The sequence below is a fragment of the Physcomitrium patens genome, chromosome 12, assembly GCF_059467195.1.
Source record: "Physcomitrium patens ecotype Gransden chromosome 12, ASM5946719v1, whole genome shotgun sequence".
Classification (NCBI taxonomy): domain Eukaryota; kingdom Viridiplantae; phylum Streptophyta; class Bryopsida; order Funariales; family Funariaceae; genus Physcomitrium; species Physcomitrium patens.
Window position 1 is genome coordinate 7,751,183 of NC_143421.1, and position 19,246 is coordinate 7,770,428.

At 35.7% G+C, this 19,246-nt stretch overlaps 1 protein-coding gene across 5 annotated transcripts; it reads right to left on the bottom strand.

Moving 5' to 3' along the window:
• Positions 1 to 5,368: 5,368 nt before the first annotated feature.
• Positions 5,369 to 18,443, bottom strand: LOC112289699 (uncharacterized). Of its 5 annotated transcripts, none has more exons than XM_024535165.3 (26): positions 17,452 to 18,443; positions 17,181 to 17,267; positions 16,188 to 16,268; positions 15,067 to 15,166; positions 14,800 to 14,884; positions 14,197 to 14,246; positions 13,692 to 13,739; positions 13,351 to 13,433; positions 12,915 to 12,974; positions 12,639 to 12,738; positions 12,097 to 12,174; positions 11,861 to 11,928; positions 11,537 to 11,605; positions 11,306 to 11,383; positions 11,069 to 11,164; positions 10,641 to 10,711; positions 9,991 to 10,068; positions 9,688 to 9,781; positions 9,241 to 9,351; positions 8,770 to 8,999; positions 8,392 to 8,506; positions 8,046 to 8,177; positions 7,516 to 7,623; positions 7,212 to 7,390; positions 6,980 to 7,087; positions 5,369 to 6,841 (listed from the first exon to the last, which is right to left on the bottom strand). In XM_024535165.3, the coding sequence occupies exons 2-26, from the start codon at positions 17,199 to 17,201 to the stop codon at positions 5,827 to 5,829; spliced, it is 3,258 nt and encodes a 1,085-aa protein (XP_024390933.1). In that variant the 5' UTR covers positions 17,202 to 17,267; positions 17,452 to 18,443; the 3' UTR covers positions 5,369 to 5,826. The 5 variants fall into 5 exon arrangements, with proteins under 5 accessions (XP_024390933.1, XP_090110887.1, XP_024390932.1 ...); XM_090254761.1 differs by having other exon boundaries at positions 13,674 to 13,739; XM_024535164.3 differs by having other exon boundaries at positions 13,674 to 13,739; positions 17,181 to 17,257; positions 17,452 to 18,401.
• Between the last annotated feature and the right edge of the window lie 803 nt (positions 18,444 to 19,246).

Below are 19,246 nucleotides of genomic sequence, written 5' to 3' on the forward strand. Positions count from 1 at the left end.
TTTCGAAGGTGGTTGGTCTAAACTGCCAAGGCAGCCGACCCCCATGCACTCAAAATTCCACCAAAATTCCGTCCTTACTCCAAATTAAGTGATTCTTACCTTGTTGGAAAGCTAACAACAAAAGCTACAACTTAAAAAAGAATTAATATAAAAAAAAATGAATGACTGATTGAGGGAAATCCGAAGCTCTTGAATCCTTGAGGTACTTGGGAGGCCAAGGGAACTATATACCACAATGATCTATGTCTTAAAATCCAATGACTACTCTAAATCCATACATACACAACCACAAGTTTACAATGAAATCAAAAAAAAATTTAAGATTAGGATTTAGGGCCAAAATTTGCCATGGCTTTGCCCTTCATCTAAGAGGAGAGAGAGAGAGAGGGCTTGGAAAACCAAGCCTCTCTTATACAATTGAGTAGAGGCTCATAGAAGGGTGGCTGCATCTCCATTCTTAATTTCTAAGATCTCTAATCTAGATCTACGGCCTTCATTCATCCAATAGTTAATCTCGTTATCAAGGCTGATTGCTCTTGTAAGTAGTCAAGAAAGCATTTTTTGGTAAATCTAACTTCGCCATTGTGTTCAAAACACCTTTTTAAGCTAAGATCAATTACTCATATGCCTTAATTCATGCTCAATTATAATTTTCATGGAAGTATTTATTTACAAGGATCTTGGCAATTTTTTTGTAAAATTTTTGTACAATAGTATGAATAATATGTCGGTCATGGCAATAGCTGGAGAATACCTTTTCCTTGCACTAACACCAAATCCAAAAACTGGTTACATCAAAATAGAATCATTGAAAAGCTTGCATCTTCTTAATATTTAAATTTTTTTCTACTTTCGGTGAAGAAGAGTCATTTTTTGATTGGTATAGAAAAATGTTACAAAAAATTCAACTATCAGCATAATATCCATTTCCTTTGAATTAAGATATCTACCTATTCTAAAAGCATTAGAATATAATAGATCTATCATCCATATCACTTTAAAATATCCTCCATCTCATCCGGAACCTTTTTATTTGGAAAAAACTTCCTAACAGATCTATCACCATTGGTTTAAATCTTCCTATCTGTATTTATTTATATTTTTTATTGGAAAAATCTATTGAAGAAGAATAAATGGAAATACTTATAAAAAAAATTGTTCAAAACTACTATGTGATAAATGTTGTATAATCCTTTGAAGTACCATTGAAGAATGAGTTGGATGAAATATTAAATAAGAACATGTGTGTAATTAATGCTCAAAAAATTATTCAAGCTTATAGAAATAATTTCCATGCATTCTTCACACCATTCTTATGGCTACTGTACTAATATAATTTGATCATACCAAAAATGGTTTCACAATTTAAGTATAAGGAGTGATCCTAAGTTTTCTGAAATATAAGCAATGGCTCTTAAGCTTTCAAAAATGTAATCTACTTTTATGGAGTGCCCTAAGAGTATGTAAGATACTTCATACATGCAAGACTGTTATAGAAACAGTGTTTGTAATCTACGTTACAATTACAATCAAATAGTAAATTTTCATCTGAATTATTAATTCCAATTGTGAGATCTTTAATATTAGTATTTATATTAATATGATTCATTTATTTAATTTTCGTAGTATTAATAATTATTGCAATATTAATAATTGCTCATTTTTATAAATTATCTTTCATAGATTTCAACATCTTCAAAAATACTATAAATATTTTCTAACTTCACATCAAAACATGTTAAGATTTGTTGCTTAAAGAGGTGAAGCATAGTTGACTTCATTACAATATAAAAAAAATTAAAAGCATAAAAACATCATCGTTCATTTTCAAGTGTTTGTGATATTTGAGATTGATAATATTCTATCTTGTATTATAGTCACACAGCTTTGTAACCCATTGCAAGTAAATTAGATAGTTTAAAATTCATTATGTATAGTAGAATATTTTGAATTAGTTATTATATGACTAAATGGTTGCTTATAAAGTGGTTGAGGATGTTGAAGCTGAATTTTGTCTTGTGATCAAATTTGCATAAGACTTAAACTATCTAGGCCTTGTTAAATCAACTATCTCAGTTTATATGGAGCCTTAGATCAAATTATAGTAGATGATAGAATATCCTTAAATTGGAAGATAAGAAGTGATTTGTTTTCAAGACTAAGATGTATATAAAAAAAATAAAAATAAAAATAACTAAAAAGACAATAATCAAGGGTTAATGTTAAGAATAAGAAAGCCTAAAGGCCATAAAAAGAACTAAATGAAGAAATGAGTTGATAAGACTAAGGAGGGCCTCAATCTTATCTCTACTTATACTACTTGTAAGACCTAAGGTTAAGAGTCTAAGCATTTCATGTCTTGCCATGCAAGCTATTAAATATCTTATTAGCCAAAAGTCTCAAGAAGCTCTTTAAGAAGATTCCAAAATAGACTTGTGGTCCAAGGTAGACTTCATTCTTATACTATTCTATAATTTTTCTATAGCTCCAAACATAAGGGACAATTCAATTTTTTGACTAGTAAAGAAGATATTGTATAATGAGTAGAACTTAGCCACCTAGCTATCTTCATACCGAAATATTCTTGTGATAATTAATTATATGTCGTGCTCTATGCTCCTACACTTATAAAAGAATCGTAAATACATTTTACAACAAATAAGGATTCAATTTCTATTTAAATCAATGACATAGTCAAATAGAGGTAAGATTTAGATATTCTAATCAAGCAAAAAAAGGCACTAATAATGGCTAAAAAGTCATAGATACAAAAAAAAGAAAGAAAAATAAAATATCTATATATATATATTTTTGCTATTAAAATTTGCCATCTATGATAAGTCAGTCTTGTCCATTATCAATGTTGAATAAAAATGTAGAATTTAAAAAATCATGCGTATTTTTATTTATATATTAATATTATTTTAATATAAAAATATAAGAACGCCTTTTTTGTGAAATAAAAAAATAAATAGTTAACAAAAAAAATATTCTTATTATATTTTTATTTTTTATTATAAATTATTTTACTTTCTATATAGTTTGGAAAATAAAACATATTAGAATTATCAACAAAAAATTTAACAGAATAAAAGAATTTAAAAAAATTATTGAATGAGTGACAAGTTGTGACAATAACATAAACTTTGGTGACATATGATGGATGACAAAGTGTGGTGACCAGTAACATCTCTTAGAAATGTTAAACATCAATGTCACACAAATCTGTATTTGTTCTAAACCTTTCACATATGGGATACTTGCTGCTAATTAAGGTTTTGCACAATCAAAATCAAATGAAAATTTTAATCCAGTAAAAAGACTTGTCTAATATCCAAGTAAGCACCAATAAATATATAAATATATATATATATATATATATATATTTTATACAACAAATTCATACAACATATCCACTGCTTGTATATAAAGTTGAAACTGCAGAAAACTTTAAACTCTAAATAATTATATTTTGAAACACAAAAGATTTAAAAATACTTCCTAAACCAAAACCATAAGATTTGTGCAATTGAGCTTTCAAATGATAAAACTTAAACGTAGATTATCAAATTCAGAAGAATAAAATTACCTCGAAATACCAAATATTTATACCATACTGATGTTGCACAAAAGGAAGATATTATTTCCTAGTAAGATTGTTGCGTACATTATTTCATTTGGATTATTTCATTTGATCATAATTTAATAATTTAAAATTTATTTAAATTTTATTATTTAATTTATTAACAATCATTTTTAGTTGTAAATTCATTTAGAAAGTAAAATGAACAATTATCTTGTCACACAATAATCATAGTTATCATTTAATTATCTTTTTTAGTATATACAATGTATGTACATATTTTGAGAAATTTCATTTTTGTCCAAAATCCTCAATGTGAAATATTTTTTAAAAAAATTACTAAAATATTTTATTATTATTATAAACTAAATATGAGTACAAATATAATTGTACATATGTTTATACTACTTTTATACTGAATAGTACCATGAGTATTTTATTAGATATCTTTTGATATATTTCTTTGACAAATATTGTCACAATAATTAAATCAACAAAAAAAAATAATAAAAATAAAAATAATAAAAAAAAATTTAAAAATCCTAAAATAGAAATGCCCAACATGGATATGTTAATGTATATTGAATAATATTTTTTAATTTCTATTTTTAAAACTTATTCATTACTCAAAATTGGTGATAATTTTAAAACTTGGGTTTAATGCATAAATAAATATATATTAACATATCAATTAAGTGGAGTTGCAGCTAAATATAATGTGTCTGATTTTATGTTTATCACATGCAACTGACTCCCTCCAATCTTGTTTTAAAATGCCTTTGACTTGCTACAATCAGCTCAAAGAAGTACACATAATACATCAGAGGACAAATATCATCTGATTTTTAATTGGAGATTCACAAATTGCTCCAAATAAATATATTTCATGAAAGAGTTCTTAGATGAAAAAAAGCCTTCAAATATTTTGATATCCAGCATTTGTAGTATTGTCACCTCAAATTTTTCATGCGACTACAACAAAATAAGTGATGAAAGGGCCTTATAAAGAAAATGTGATCGGCAATGAGACCAAAAAGGAAATAAAGGTATGTGCTCAGTGATGAACAATTCGTGATTTAATTATGATGATTAATATTACAATATATTTTGATATTTGTTTGATTGTTTAATTATAATTTTCTTTATGTATATTAAAGGAAGATGACTTTGATATAATGGCTACATTGGCAATGTTGCCTGACTGAGCCTCCATAGATGGTCCAAATTATAAAAATAGAAGTTGATGCTTTTGAAGAACGATTCAAGCTTCCAACCAAAAAAGTCATTAATACAAGCTTATGTCTTGGAAAATATAACCCATCTTTAGGCACAAACAATAGAAAAAGGTCTAATGTTGTTGGTCTTAGACAAATTTCAAATCTTATACCATTTGAAAACAAAACCCACATTTCAGCAGATACTATTGAGCCTATTAAGTTAAACAATAAAAGACTGATTCCAAATGGACTTAGTATAATGAGGTATAAGAACGAAGTTGACAATATAGTGATGAACATGAGGTGAAATTGAGTCTTAATACTTCTTTCTAATGTACCCATTCTATGTAACAGCAGTTAGATCTATTTTTCATGATTGTGAACAGATTCCCTTAGTGATCCTCAGTTTTAAGTCAAAGCATATTAGTGAATCAAGTTTGAAAGTACTCTCAACACATGGAATCACTCTAGATGTTAACTAAGAAGATCTATAACCTATGCTCGCTCTGGAATCATTCAAGGAATCCACATGAAGTTTCACTAGCTAAGCTCATGGCCATACACAGCGTTGAATCAAATAGATCATGTTTATTAGTACAAAGGAGTGAGGCGGAGTCAACCGTGAGGGCCATGTGTAGGCAGAAGATTCTCGGCAGTATCTATTATTGATTAAGTACATGGCTTAAGATAACAATTCCAGCCAATGTCTGTTATTGGACCTTGCAATAGTAACTATACTGTGACAGAACGTGTAACGGTGGTCAATATGAGCTTCTCTACAGCCAATACGCCACATGCCCTCGTGAAATATGCCCAGTCAGCAACTCCACCTCTGTCTTGAACATAAGACCCATCAGCACCATGCTGATTGAAAGAGACAGAAATCTTCTTGTGGGTTTAGGTTTAAAAGAAGAGATAGCAACAATGAGGTGGAAAAAGGAGCTGGAGCAGACGGACAAAGCAGGAGCAACGTGAGTTAAAGAGATCCCGAGAGGGGTATGCGCCAGCGCTTTCAAAAATTTAGGATCATACTAGATGAGACCCAGGGGATGTCGGAGTTACAGTCATATTATCAATATCTAAGTTGGACAATCCGTTGCCTTCACAACCTGAATTCATATTCAGTTGTTGTGGAACACTAATACTGCTGTCATTGACACCTTTGGTAAGTAAGGTCTCAGGCCTCTCTGTGACCTCAAATGCAGATACACTACAATCTTCACTTGAGGGAAAATCGGCTCCATTGCCAGTGCCACCCCTCTCTAAAGTGGGACTTTCGCCCCCGTTTGCATATGTCTCTCTCACCACATCTCCTGTTACGTCGTGAAGACTCTTGTCTTCACTAAGACCTGCAGATCCACTAACCATCACATTTTCAGTTGGTGCGACCGCAGTTTCTGCGGGCTTGTCATGTGACAAGTGCGTATCCATAGCGATCAAACAAGCATTGACACTAGGCAATCCAGAGCAGAGGCCTGGGGGAGCTGTGTCCAAATGTTGATGCGTATGTTCACCATCCATGTCAGGAACCGCTTCAGGGCTGCAACTGATATGATCTAAGCTGGATGCCTGATTTGCAGTACCCGATCCATGTTGGTCTACAGAACATGCCTTCAAATCCTCTGGTTTCCTTCCCTTCGAATCAACATCTTGTACTGTTGGTGATGTAGAACCTAGCATTGTAGGTTCTGAAAATCCCAGGTCCTCTGAATTCGTTGTACAAGACCCAACTCTATTGGTATCAATGATATTAGAATAAGCAAACTGACCAGTAGAACAGTCAACCGCTTGAATATCATCAGGCTTCTGCCTCTTGGAAGAAGTACCGTCAGTTTCCTCCAAAGTCGGGGCAAGCGGAGTCTTACGCTTGACAAAGGTATCAGTTTCTACTTCTAGCAAAGGGCTTGTCAGTGGGACTGCCGGAAGTAAATTCTCCGTCTTCTTGTCCAATAATTCTACTAAATTTTTGCCATTAATACCCGATGTTGCAGGCATGTCTTCGTCCTCATCGTCATAGTCCACGAGCCCAATGGTGCTCTCCCTGTCAAAAAATAATAATAATAATAAGACAAAAAGACAAAACATAAGCTTTGAATGAGAATCTAATGTTGTGAAGAAGTTCACAAGAATCTGTAGCCTACAGCATTCAATTTCAAAGTGGATATCACAAGATAACAACCTGAGAGATGAACGATCCACAGCACTGCCGTTCAATACAACAGCTTTTAAGGATGGAGGCTGGGAAGCAGGGCTGACTCCTGCAGTCGCTGTATCCTCCTCATCGTCACTGCCCACGTACACACGGACTTGTATAAATCAGATGAAAAAAATTATCCCAGAAACGTACCTAAAATCTGAACTATCAAAAAGAGTCGTGCATCTAAGTAAAACATCAACTTCGTCAGAATTACCTATCCTCGTTGAAATAGTCCTCTTCATCTTTGTCCAATGCACGCTCGTCCTTCCGCTTGCGATAATCGACAAAGTCTGTCAGGTTGTGCCTATTTCGACCTGTCCGTATGCCATGATCAGGACTAACACTTGTAATAGTACCTGCATCTCTTGTGCTCGGCAGAGGACCTTCCAAAAGCTGCAGCGACCATCGGAGCTCAGAGTTAATGCCTTCAGTAGCTCCTACACGTATTAACTCGACCACCCTACGTTATTATAAGGTTCAGCAGATATCACTTTGTTACTTTAAGTGTTAAATTTCACCTGCTCATATTTCAACTTCAATGCTCGAAACGTATCCACATAGTCAATGGATTCTAATTTTGATGAAAACTTTTCGATCAAATGCACTACGAGAGTTTTGATGCCCTCCTGCACAAGTCGTCATTCAAATATTTAACAAGATGTAAAATCATAGTTCAATAGTCTTCACACTTGGTGGTCAAGCATAGGAAAAAATATTGCCGAATATCTACACTAAAATGTAATATTAAATCCAAAATATAGTAGTTTTCATATTGCAACCAGTTTCTGTTACTGGAATTCTGACAGCAATTCATCTAATCATTGACCCGTGAGCAGACTACGTAACAAGGAAATGTAAGCTCTCAGGCTATAAAGAAGGTCAAAAATCTTAATTGGTACACGCGAGTTAAAGAGACATAAAGGTTCTTTGAAAAGTTCCACCATGTCTTCATGATAGGTTGTTAGCTCCAAGAAACAAGGAAAAATAACCACAGAACCACATGTCCAGACGAATAAGAGCCAAGAATTGATACAAATAGAGGACATGCCTTGCGGATGAAGTCAATGAGCTCCAACACAGCAGAATTGAGGAGATTGTAACGATTGCCATTCGCCATGAAGACTCCAATAATAATTTCAAACAAGTTGTGCTTCACTATGTACCGATAGTAAAATTCGTCCTGCAGCACATCACATCATTGCACAGAAGTGAGACATTCTGCTGCAGTTAACTTGTTAAAGGCCTTTCTTCTGAATAGTTAATTCAGAACATTCGTTGAGTTTTTCAATTGTAATAACAACTAACCTCTCCGTCCATTTAAACTTATATGGTTCTGTTCTCGTTGATAACACTCAATATAAAGCTAAGCAAAAGCATACTTCCACCAAACTAACCTTCAAAGCAACACACGTCCTTAAAAATCGCACAGCAGCCACAACCAAATATTTTTCCTTCCTGCGAGTCAATCTCAATACTTTCTCCACAACATGATTCCTCATCACATAATACCTGTGAAGAAACACAAACCAAAATATTCATAAATTTTAAATCAGTAATATGTTTCAACTTACCAACAGCTAACGTACAATTTTGCAAGCAAGGGAATTCATGAACATTTACATAAATTCGAATAAAATAAAGATCCAACTGATGCACTTGTTAAAATTTACAGTCAGATAACAAGCTAAAATACTGGGTAATAAAGATCGACGCTACTGTATTCACACCAATCTTATGCTGAACAAACAATTCTAAAATTACACAAAACTCACTTGATTCTGAACTGATGATGCTGGACACAAAAACACATCAGCTCGCAAACATTTCCAAGAATTTCTGGAGTAATGGTCCGCCTGGTCCCTTTTCCAACATCGATTGACGACTCATTAGTAGATTCTATGCTTCCCGCTTCTGGGGGACAACCATCAACAAGAAGTTGAACCATCTGATCCATGTATCTCTCATAAAATACCTCCAGAAAAAGGCTTTTGTCAGCAGGCGGCTGCAATCACGTAATGACAAAAATAACATCAGTGACTCTTGCAATCACAAGACATATGTCAGTTCACCATAATGTACACATCGTAAACAAAGCAGATGAGGGATAAGGAATATAATCTCCCTATTCCAGAATTCTGGATGCCTCACATTTGTAAACTACACCATCGGCAATCAACATTTAAGCCAAACCCCAAAGTTCTAGGATTAAATAACTACAAATATACGTGGAACTACAAACCGACCAAGTGTTTAGAACTTGCTGTCTCCATTGTCTCCGTATCCAGCAGCATCCGCATAACTTCCAGAAGCTTTGCTTGCAATCCTCCTTTGCTAGGAGTCAACATTCCATCCACCTGTTAAGGTAACCACATCGTTAGTGCAAGATACTCTAATCAACGTCAGTTCATGATCTAAAACTTTTCAAGCTAATTTATTTCTTCTGAATATATATATATATATATATGACAGAACATACTTTTGCATATGCCAATAGATAAGCCTATATCAAGTCAATCAGAGTAACCTATCAACTTATACAAAACATCTCAGTTCCAAAAGTCTTAAAAAAAGAAATTTTTAGATATGAGAAACAAACAAACCGAAGGTGAAGGTATTACAGAATCTGAATAACTTGAAAATAAAAGAATCAACAAAAACAAATATATAGACAAGTAAATAAAATCACCCACCAGTACACTGAATAATGTGTGATCCGGTTGGTGCACCAGGAACGTCCGTAGTAATGCGGGATTGTGGTTCAAAACTACTATTAGAATATCACACCTGGCACCAAATCACCAGCTCGTGCAAATCAGTTCGCCTGCAACTCTGCATAATCAATTGGAACTTGACCTGTCTCTGAGAATTTAAACAGAGAGGACTGATCAGGGATACCAGCTATACGAGCTAGCCACTAGCTTGCAACGGCTACTCTTAGAAACAGCGACTGTAAACAAAACGTAACACCACTAAGCATAACGAACGATGCTCACCCACTGAGTCGGATAACCTCATCTGCGTCCTTGAGAATGTCCTCTACAATGTCAAACAATCCTTCTTTGACAAGAGCACTGCAAGGAAGAACAATGGCAATTTCTGACGTATGTTGAGAAAGTAGAAGTGTTCAGAAGAAAATGAAAAATTTGAAAAGATCGATAATTCAGCTCAGGTCACGTACGAAACTGAGCTCAGTGAAACACAAAATGAGCCTTCGAAGATGCAGGGCATCAAAATCAACAATTAGCTCGAAGATCGTTTTAAGCATTTGGTTCACCAACCATATTTTAAAATGACTCCTAACATAACTAGAAATCTTTTTAAGTTTTGAAACTATGAAGAAATAATTCTCTTCAAAAAAATCTAAAAAAAATCATGATTTATAAGATAATAACAAAAGAAGGAACCCAGATCTGTAGACGCCAAAAGACCTATTCAATGCAAAGAGTAGGTAACCATCACTTATCTATCAATAAACACCAATCAGAAATGGGCCAAGCAAAGGCAAGATGCAGGTTCTCTACATCACCTTGTCACTAATGAACAGAGAGTATAAGAACGCGACCCGAATTCTTAAAGCACAACTCGAAGGAAACATGTGTAATTTGAATACCCATATAATTTACAAAGATATGTAAAATGGTACCTGTAGAGCTGGCTTCCCACTTCCGCTTGCAGGTGTTTGCTCAGGTTGCAGAATTCTTGAACAAAAAACACCTGCAACAAATAAATCTGCGAATATTACGGGAATGCTACCAAAACCTAACAAATTCTAGTAGAGGCCAACAATATGAACATAATTGTGTGATGTTAAATAACGAAATGTCTACAATTACAACTATCCCGCAAGGTATAACAACCAGTAGTTCATCAACAACTTCATGAAAAGCTATGTGCAGTTGTAGAAAAGACACTACACTTTGTCCTTTAGCATGGAAAGACAAACAAATAAATATATGAATTCAAAATTATCTTACGAACCAACTCCATGTACATAGATCTGATGTAATCCAACATTACCATCTACAACGCTTCTGCCCAACCTGTCTATTTGTCAGCGAACATAGTACTTACCAAGTCCCGCCAAGTTCTATCCGGGGTTTCGGATGAACGAAGCCTTGAGAAAAGCTCTGATAGAAAGGCAGAATCGTTTTGAAGAGCAGTCACTACCTGCATGAAGCATATGAGACATTAACATCTTCTATCCAATAACATAAAATACAAATGCACATGCACAAGAACATTAGCACACAGAAAGTACATCACATTGGCAAAAGGCTGCTCAAAGAACCTTCCTGCAAGGAAACTTACTGAGACATTGTTGAAGAGCACGATTGAGTTGATTGTAGCTAAAGTTGCGTCATCAAGCAACCTAGATAATATTACATCCTGTGTACAAAAGCATGAACATTCAAAAGCTGCAAATGACAAGAAAACAGTAGCATTTAGCCAAAAGGATGTACAAGATCATGACGAACGCATTTGGCAAAAATCTGTGAAATTAAAACTACGGGAATGTGAAAGATATAACATCAGCCCAACCTTGATATAGCCAATACGATATGTCTGGTGGATCTTCGACAGGATTGCTGGATCACGAATAGGAACAGCCTGTCACACCAGATAACATCCATATGTGACAATGACCTCTACATTTGAGCTGATAAACATATATTATTAAGCATAAACTCTACCCTAGAGAATACTGTTTTTTTTTCATTCCTTAAAATTTTCATTCATAAGAAGCTTCTATATATTCTAATCATTCATAATTTCCTGGAACAGTGGAAGATACTGGATGGATCTTACAGAGTAATACTACAGAGACGCATAACACTGGAAAAGAGAAACATCAGCCGCACATACCTCCTTGAAAATAACTTGCTCCTTGAGGAAAGTGCGGTGATCTTGGCGACTTGCAGCATCCGGATCATCTAAACACGGACAAACAACCGCTGGTGAAGAGACATTATGAAGGCATTTTATCCGTGAAAATTAGCTTAACGAAGAAATGTACGTGAGAAACCAAAGAGGGCAAATCAAAATCCACTACTACAAGCCCTCACTACGGACAAAAATATTAAAAGAAAAAGTGTACTCACATTCCAAAGCTCCAATGATATCCATCATATATTCATCACTGAAGATGATGTCAAATATGTGCCCATCGTTAAGTAACACTGCAAACAGAGAACAAAGAGAATACTGCTTCTTTAAAAATAAAAAATAAAAACTTAGGGAAGTATATTTGCATTAACAGTTGAACACGTAAAAACAATTGAATGTCAACATCAAAGGATTCAAAATGACTGTTACAGTAAACCTGCAGAATAAACTTGCCACTTGCAAACAACTTTTATTAAACATAAACAGGATTATTAACAGATTACAGTCTCCATGACCTAATACACAAACTTTGAAATAAACAAAATAATCAAACACCAGTTCAACCTAGTGACGGTTCTCTGTAAGCACACATCATGATCAAGTTCCGCTAGTCACTTGACTTTGCATATTCATGTTGTACACGACAAGTTTACAAAACAACGAAATGAAAACCAAACCTTTAAAACATAGTTGCGCTGAAACTCAAACAAAGAACATAAGAGATTTCAATCAATTAAGAGGTCAATTTAGAACTCACTGATTCCTTTAACAATCTTGAACATCAAACGCAAACATTTGAGGTTCTTGAGGTCTTCACAAGTGCGAAACAGCTGTACAAGTTTGGGTATGTAATTTTGCTGGACACACGAGCCACCAATCCACTTCAACTTCCATGTCATCCGCGAAACAGTTCCGAGAATACATGCAGAGATTGGAAGAAAGACTTTAACAAGAGGCACTATTAAAATACTTTAAGTATTTGAAAGGATTTAAATAATAAGTACAACTTGAAAGAAGGGTTTGTTCTACTTACATCCCGAACAATCACGGAAGCAACTCTATCACGATCAAAAGGTGCAACTGCTGCAACCGCCTGCAATAAATCACAAACTATTATATTAACAAAATTCATCTGGTAGAAAATGTCTCCCTCTACTAGCAAGGTGTTCCTTCGCATGTATAATTTATCTCAAAGGAAAAATATTCAGAGAAATTGCACTAAAAATAAGTTGACATTTGCAAGGGAAGCTTATAAGGAGAAAAAAATAAATGCAAGTTACCAAGTTGGGTCTCATCTGTACCCAAAAAGGCATGCTATCACAGTAAAATATTAAAGTAAAAAACATGCAGAAAGGTAGCTCATGCATGGACAAAAAGGTGAAGTCCTAAGATGCAGTGAGTTCACGACAAAAACTTTGAATATAAAAAGAAAGATAGGTGTAAAACTCCTCGCTCTGGTTGGTGCACACCTTTACAATGAGAAGAAGGTTGGAAATCTCCACCGGTGGGAGTTCCAGCATTTCAGGGGCTACACCTTCACGAAACGCATCATCTGCGACATAGTGACCGCATGGGGATATTCAAAATTTGCAACTGAAGCCAATCCTCTTTGACAGTTTGATATTTGAATGTCTATAAGCAGAAGGACCAGCACTATAGTGCTCAGGTGTGCCTGCAAGAACTGAATATTTCCTTTATATTTGACATTCACATATTGAGCGTATTAGAGGCAGTAGTTCCAAAGAACAAACACGACTTGAAAGCACTTAGGAGAACATTAATACTGGGTTACCATCATCTTGCGAAGTACCAGAATTTTCCAAATCATCACCAGCTGAACGAGTATTTCCCTCCATGCCTGGAACATAAATAATACGATTCTGTGTCGTGAATTTCAGACTAAGCGATGAAAGATCGCCTACAATGTTCGAATACAAACAATGCGACCTATTAGCAATATTCAAGCACTTATATATACAAACAAGAGAAGCGCACGTAAGCTCTATCCATGTCATCCACAAGGACTACGTTATCTCTAAAACTGGGTGTCCAAGCTACATCTAATTAATGAAACTCCAACAATTTAGAGGAAGCTTTAAGAATCTCAAATCTCATTCGTTCTAGACAGCATAATTATGAGAGGCTATTAATAAAACGAGATCATTCCACAACAATTCCAGCATGCCAGACACTGAATGTAGATAAATGTTTCAAAACTACCAAAAGCAGATACAAGATAAAAAAGCACATCCGGCATCGACCACTTTCATTGTAGGATAAAAACAGAGCATAAAATGCAACCACTACGAACTTACCACCGACTGATGGGAAGTGGGTTGAGCGTTGCACACTGCATATTTGATCCCTGCGGTATTGACGTACAGCTGGTGTTACTCTCAAAGCAATACCATTTTGAAAAATTGAATCAAGTACCATTAGCGTTATAAAATCTTTTAAATTACCACTAGGACTTGAGAAGTCATGAGAAACAAGCGACCCAAGTCATACTTCACATCAAAAACAGTGCTACCTTCCACAGGCTCATATGTGACGCTGTCAAGGGGAACCTCAAGGAACATCGCCTCATACATATCAACTGTCCTCATAACCTGAACCAAATAACTTCAAAAGTACACATGACATAATCCACTCCCCACAGAAGTCGAGCTGTTCCCACTTTTAAAGATAGAGAATATTGAAGAGATAAAATTGACTCCAAACATAAATGTCCACTATAAAAGACTGCCAACTCTCTAAAGGCCATCCCCTCCTTTCTGATCGTTTTGAACATGATGAAGTAACGCTAATAGAATGCAAGAAACGCTATTTGAAACGTCCAGACGGGAAAGGGCAAGAAATGTGACATGACCGAATCAAGCCAATCAATTGAAAATATCCATTTCATACTCTTTACTTACCAAATGAAGGAACAACCCATGGTCTCTTGGAAGCTGAGGGCCAAATCTGTTGCCACTTCTGGATCCGTCCATGATATGATAGTGTCTACAGCAACCACATACGCAATAAGATATAATTAATTAACATCATAATATGTAAACTGTATCAACAGCTGCGTCTACCACAAAACTAGACCATCATTGCAAAAACTGAACAAGCAACAAACATCGAACTAACTAAACCTAATAAAATTGATTAATTTGCAGAGAGGAAAGTAATAAACACGCCTTCTTGGCGCCTGTATATGTCATCCGCTGAAATCCGATGGACCAGTAAGGTTTGATTGTCTTCCTCATCAATGACGACTAAACCTACTGCATCCGACCGCTGCATCAACCAACAAATAAGCTGGTAAAAATATATTAAATATTCCATCCAAATTACTTAGGAAATCGTTCTGTAACGCTAAGAAATATACGCTGACTCAACCCTCGCACCTGACAGCAATACATCTACGTAGTCTAGGCTCTCATCCAGCTTTCCGGACCTGAGAGACTCCCTGTTTACCTACATCTTCCACATTTTCTCAGATTATCTCCTGCAATTCACTTTCGTCAAAATACAGAGGAGCAATGAAGCCCTAAAAACCAACAGAAATGGTGTTCAATTACTCTTGATTCTAAGTAAAGGCTAAGCTAACGCCCAGTGAGAAAATGTAAGCCCCAGACTGAGCGAAATAAAAGAATATCCCCTGACGAAATAAAGAGAAAAAATTCAGCCTTGTTAATCTCATTAGCAAGGTATGACCAAAAGCTCGTCGACCTTGCCACGGAACTCCTATTGCTTCTATCCTAAAGCTAAACCTGATTTGCAACCAGTGCACCTTCAAAGAGAGGTCACATGACCAAAACTACTAGCCACTAAATGTTTGCAAGTAGTTACCCTCTATCTTGCACAAGAAACTTCCTCTGCTGGTCGAAGACATATCAGTTCCTCTAGAGACTACCCTCTAAACTCTTGTGATCAAGTATAAAAAGCGTCGAGATTCATAACTATTAGAGACAAGATTAATCAATAGATAGTAAGTACTAACTGGATATAGAAACTAATGCATCTGTGTTTTAGGACTCTGCCACCGTGTTAGAGGGTGGTTGTAGCCAATTGCAATGCCATAACTTCTAGACTCACAATCCTGCTCCCCAAATGAGATCCACCAGCATAACCCAGAAAACCTGAAAAGATTTGGTGGCATCTCCAATGACCTAAAGTTTGCGGAGTCTTACTTTAAATAAATTTAAAAAAAAACACTTTATTATGTAATTTCCAGAATTTCCTTTTTATGTTATTTCTTCTTATCAATGACTAATATTAAAATCACTCAAACATGACCTTGGGTGCGAAAACTTACTTCTAAATATTCAACAGATACGTGACCAGTTCCTTTGTCATCCCATTTACCTTCGTCGTTAAGGCGGTAAACCTTCACTCGCTGCGGAAAACAAAGAGTAACGTCAAATCTGGTGCTCAAATAGGTCATGCATTCAACGTATAAGGCAAGAATACAAACGAGTAGTGCATACACAAATATCTCCGAACAATTTTGTCTTAAAGCCAGACTCCAGCATCAAGCATTGGGCAGATCTTGGCAGCTTTTCGTAAGCAATAAAAGCAGCCAACGTTGCTCATACATAACATTGGACCCTTCTGCTTTAAAATTCAGGTCAAAGACGATCTCTATGCATCATATCCCATGTTTTTAAGGATCCTTAGAAACAGCAGTAAAATTTACACTCAACGATAACATGGTCTTCATAAAAAGCGACTCAGTCATGAGAATAAAGACTTATTCTTCAGAAGCTGCTTTCTAAGTTCAAAAAGAACCTGAATTTAAACAAGTTGTAAAATGACAAGGCATTACAAGGACCTACACTCAATTGACTAGCAAACAGTTGCACCTCTGAATGGTCAGTCAAAAGCTCTAAATTTATCCCCAAAAGTGTAATAGAAATCATTTTTTCTTAAACCTCCCTAAAGATCACTCTAAGCACTTGGAGACTTAGTGTAGATGAACATGTTCGATACCCTTGAATTACACAGCAGTGACCAAATGACGATCTAAATTTATCCCCAGAAGTATAATAGAAATCATTTTTTCTTAAACCTCCCTAAAGATCACTCTAAGCACTTGGAGACTTAGTGTAGATGAACATGTTCGATCCCCTTGAATTACACAGCAGTGACCAAATGACGATCTAAACTTCAAGAAACGAAATTCTACGCATATATCTACTACTATATTACCTTGAATTGCAATTGCACACTTCGACAACCCAGCTGTGATAAAATACAATTTCACAAAGGTTCTGGAAAAATGCCTATTCCTTTCTCAGAAATGCAGTACCTGCAGATAGTTGAACTCCATGTGATTCGAGCGCGCTGTCAAATGCTCATGTACATTCCTTCAAGTTTCAACTCCGGCTGTGTACCTCTATAAATAATAGTTTTGAGTTAAGAAAAGAGGGATCCAGTGCAAAGCCTAAGAGTGGAGCTAGAAAACATGCATTTTTTCAGTCATGCTTTCGTCTCTTGTGTCACAATTCAAAGCAAAATTCAGATGTGTACGTGTTTGCTTTTTCTTTTTCTTTTTCTCGCAGTCCAAGCTGGAACCTAACCTGTCTTTACGAATGACCTGCTAATTGCGCCCAGGCAATTCTCGCAATAACCAGCACAGCGCACATTCAACACGCTTCCAAGAAACAGTCATGGTGGCAAAGCTTCTGCCAGATTAACCGCAGAAACCCATGGAACGCGTTGTCATCAATGTTGTCCATCGCCTCATGTGGCTTTGAATTGAGTGGTGCGCAGCCTTCAGAGCAAATTTCTGCATTAAAACTCCTCTTCGCAAAAATTAACTTGAAAAGCTCCACCACTTTAGTGCTGCTTTGTAATGTAGTCAATGAATCTCATGAGTTTCTAGTCAGCTGGAAACGATCAAAAGAGCGATCACGCTACATTTCTTTGCGCCAATTACGTATATGTTTTCAACTCAAAACAAAAATCCGCAAACAGCCGCACCACTCCTCTGTAAGCGTCATCAATAATACCCCTTCCCTCCCAAGCAAGCAACGCAACACAACATCACATAATCTCCATCCCTACTTATCTTATGCGTGCTGTGCCTCCTCTGCCCTACTATGAGCGACCAGTTATCAACGCATCATGGCAATTCACACTGTATCCTCTACATTCCGCACAACCATCACATTTCCGTTCACCCGCACCTTGCAAACGACCTACTTCCTTCCATACACAACCCTACACACCTCCATTAAAACCTAACACTGACCTCCCAACCCAGTACACCCTCTCGGCTCAGCTGCTAACACGCCTCGCACCACACCAGCACCCCTCCAGTCCTATTCCCTCTCTTTCCAACGACCGATCTCCCACGAGGACTCTCTAACAAACCCTAGAAAGCCTAAATTTCGAAAGTCCCGAAAGTCCCGCAAATGACCACCAAATCGGAAAAGGAGAAGTGCGACCAGGAGGCAGAAGAAAGCGGGAGCAGCCTGGCAATGGCAGCGTGTGGTGTCAGAAGCGGTCGGTCGAATGGATGCTGCTGCGAGAGAAGGAAGAAAAGGAAGGCTGTGGCGACCAAGACTGCACTGCACTGCGCTGCACTCCCCCCCCCCCCCCCCCACCCCAAGGCGATCCTAACCCTATATTTGAATGCAGGATGGATTACATAAATAATTCATCTATAATTCTCCTTATTCATCCACTGTCATATAGTGAGTGTAGCAAATAGTATTCTTGTTGACATTTTCTCTCGTTTCAATGAAAGACGTGATCCTTCATTCATTCAACCCAAGTTGTTCTGGTAAGCTTTTTTTATCAAAGCTATCCTTCATTTTCCATCAACACTGCTGAACAAGCAGATTTATCAATAAACGAACGAATCGATTATCCACATCTGTGTGAACATCTTTTTAATATGTATTCTGTGATAATAAAACAATTAATTAATTAATATCAAGGTGTGTGATCTTAGTAAATTTTTAGGATTCCGTTCACTGAAAACAAGGTGTATCGAAACAACGTTACCGTTACAGACAATGAGGATTAGTTTTGAATATCAAAACAAGATGAAAATTTGAGTTACTTTAAAAGTTTCATATGAAGAAAAATTATTCTTGTCCTTTACATCCACTTTGAAAAAACTTATACATTCACAAATGTACATTAAAAAAATTCCCAATTTTTGTAGCATATTCTAAATTTACAAATATTATTTTATATTTTCACTTTTTTTTTTAACTTTTTGAACTTCAAAGAGTTACAATCTTTGTACTAGCACTTTAGAAATTTATAGCTCTGATTTAATTGTAACAATTGATATTTCAAATTTGTGATATCTATATCAAATATAAAAAATCATAGGTCTTATAATCTAAAAATTGATCGAGA

Coding starts and splice junctions, on each gene's coding strand:
- LOC112289699 (XM_090254761.1), bottom strand. CDS start 17,201: ATGGAGTTCAACTATCTGCAG. Junction 8,178..8,391: donor GGACGTGTGTTGCTTTGAAG/GTTAGTTTGGTG, acceptor GATGTGCTGCAG/GACGAATTTTACTATCGGTA. Junction 6,842..6,979: donor GTGGATCGTTCATCTCTCAG/GTTGTTATCTTG, acceptor ATTTTTTGACAG/GGAGAGCACCATTGGGCTCG.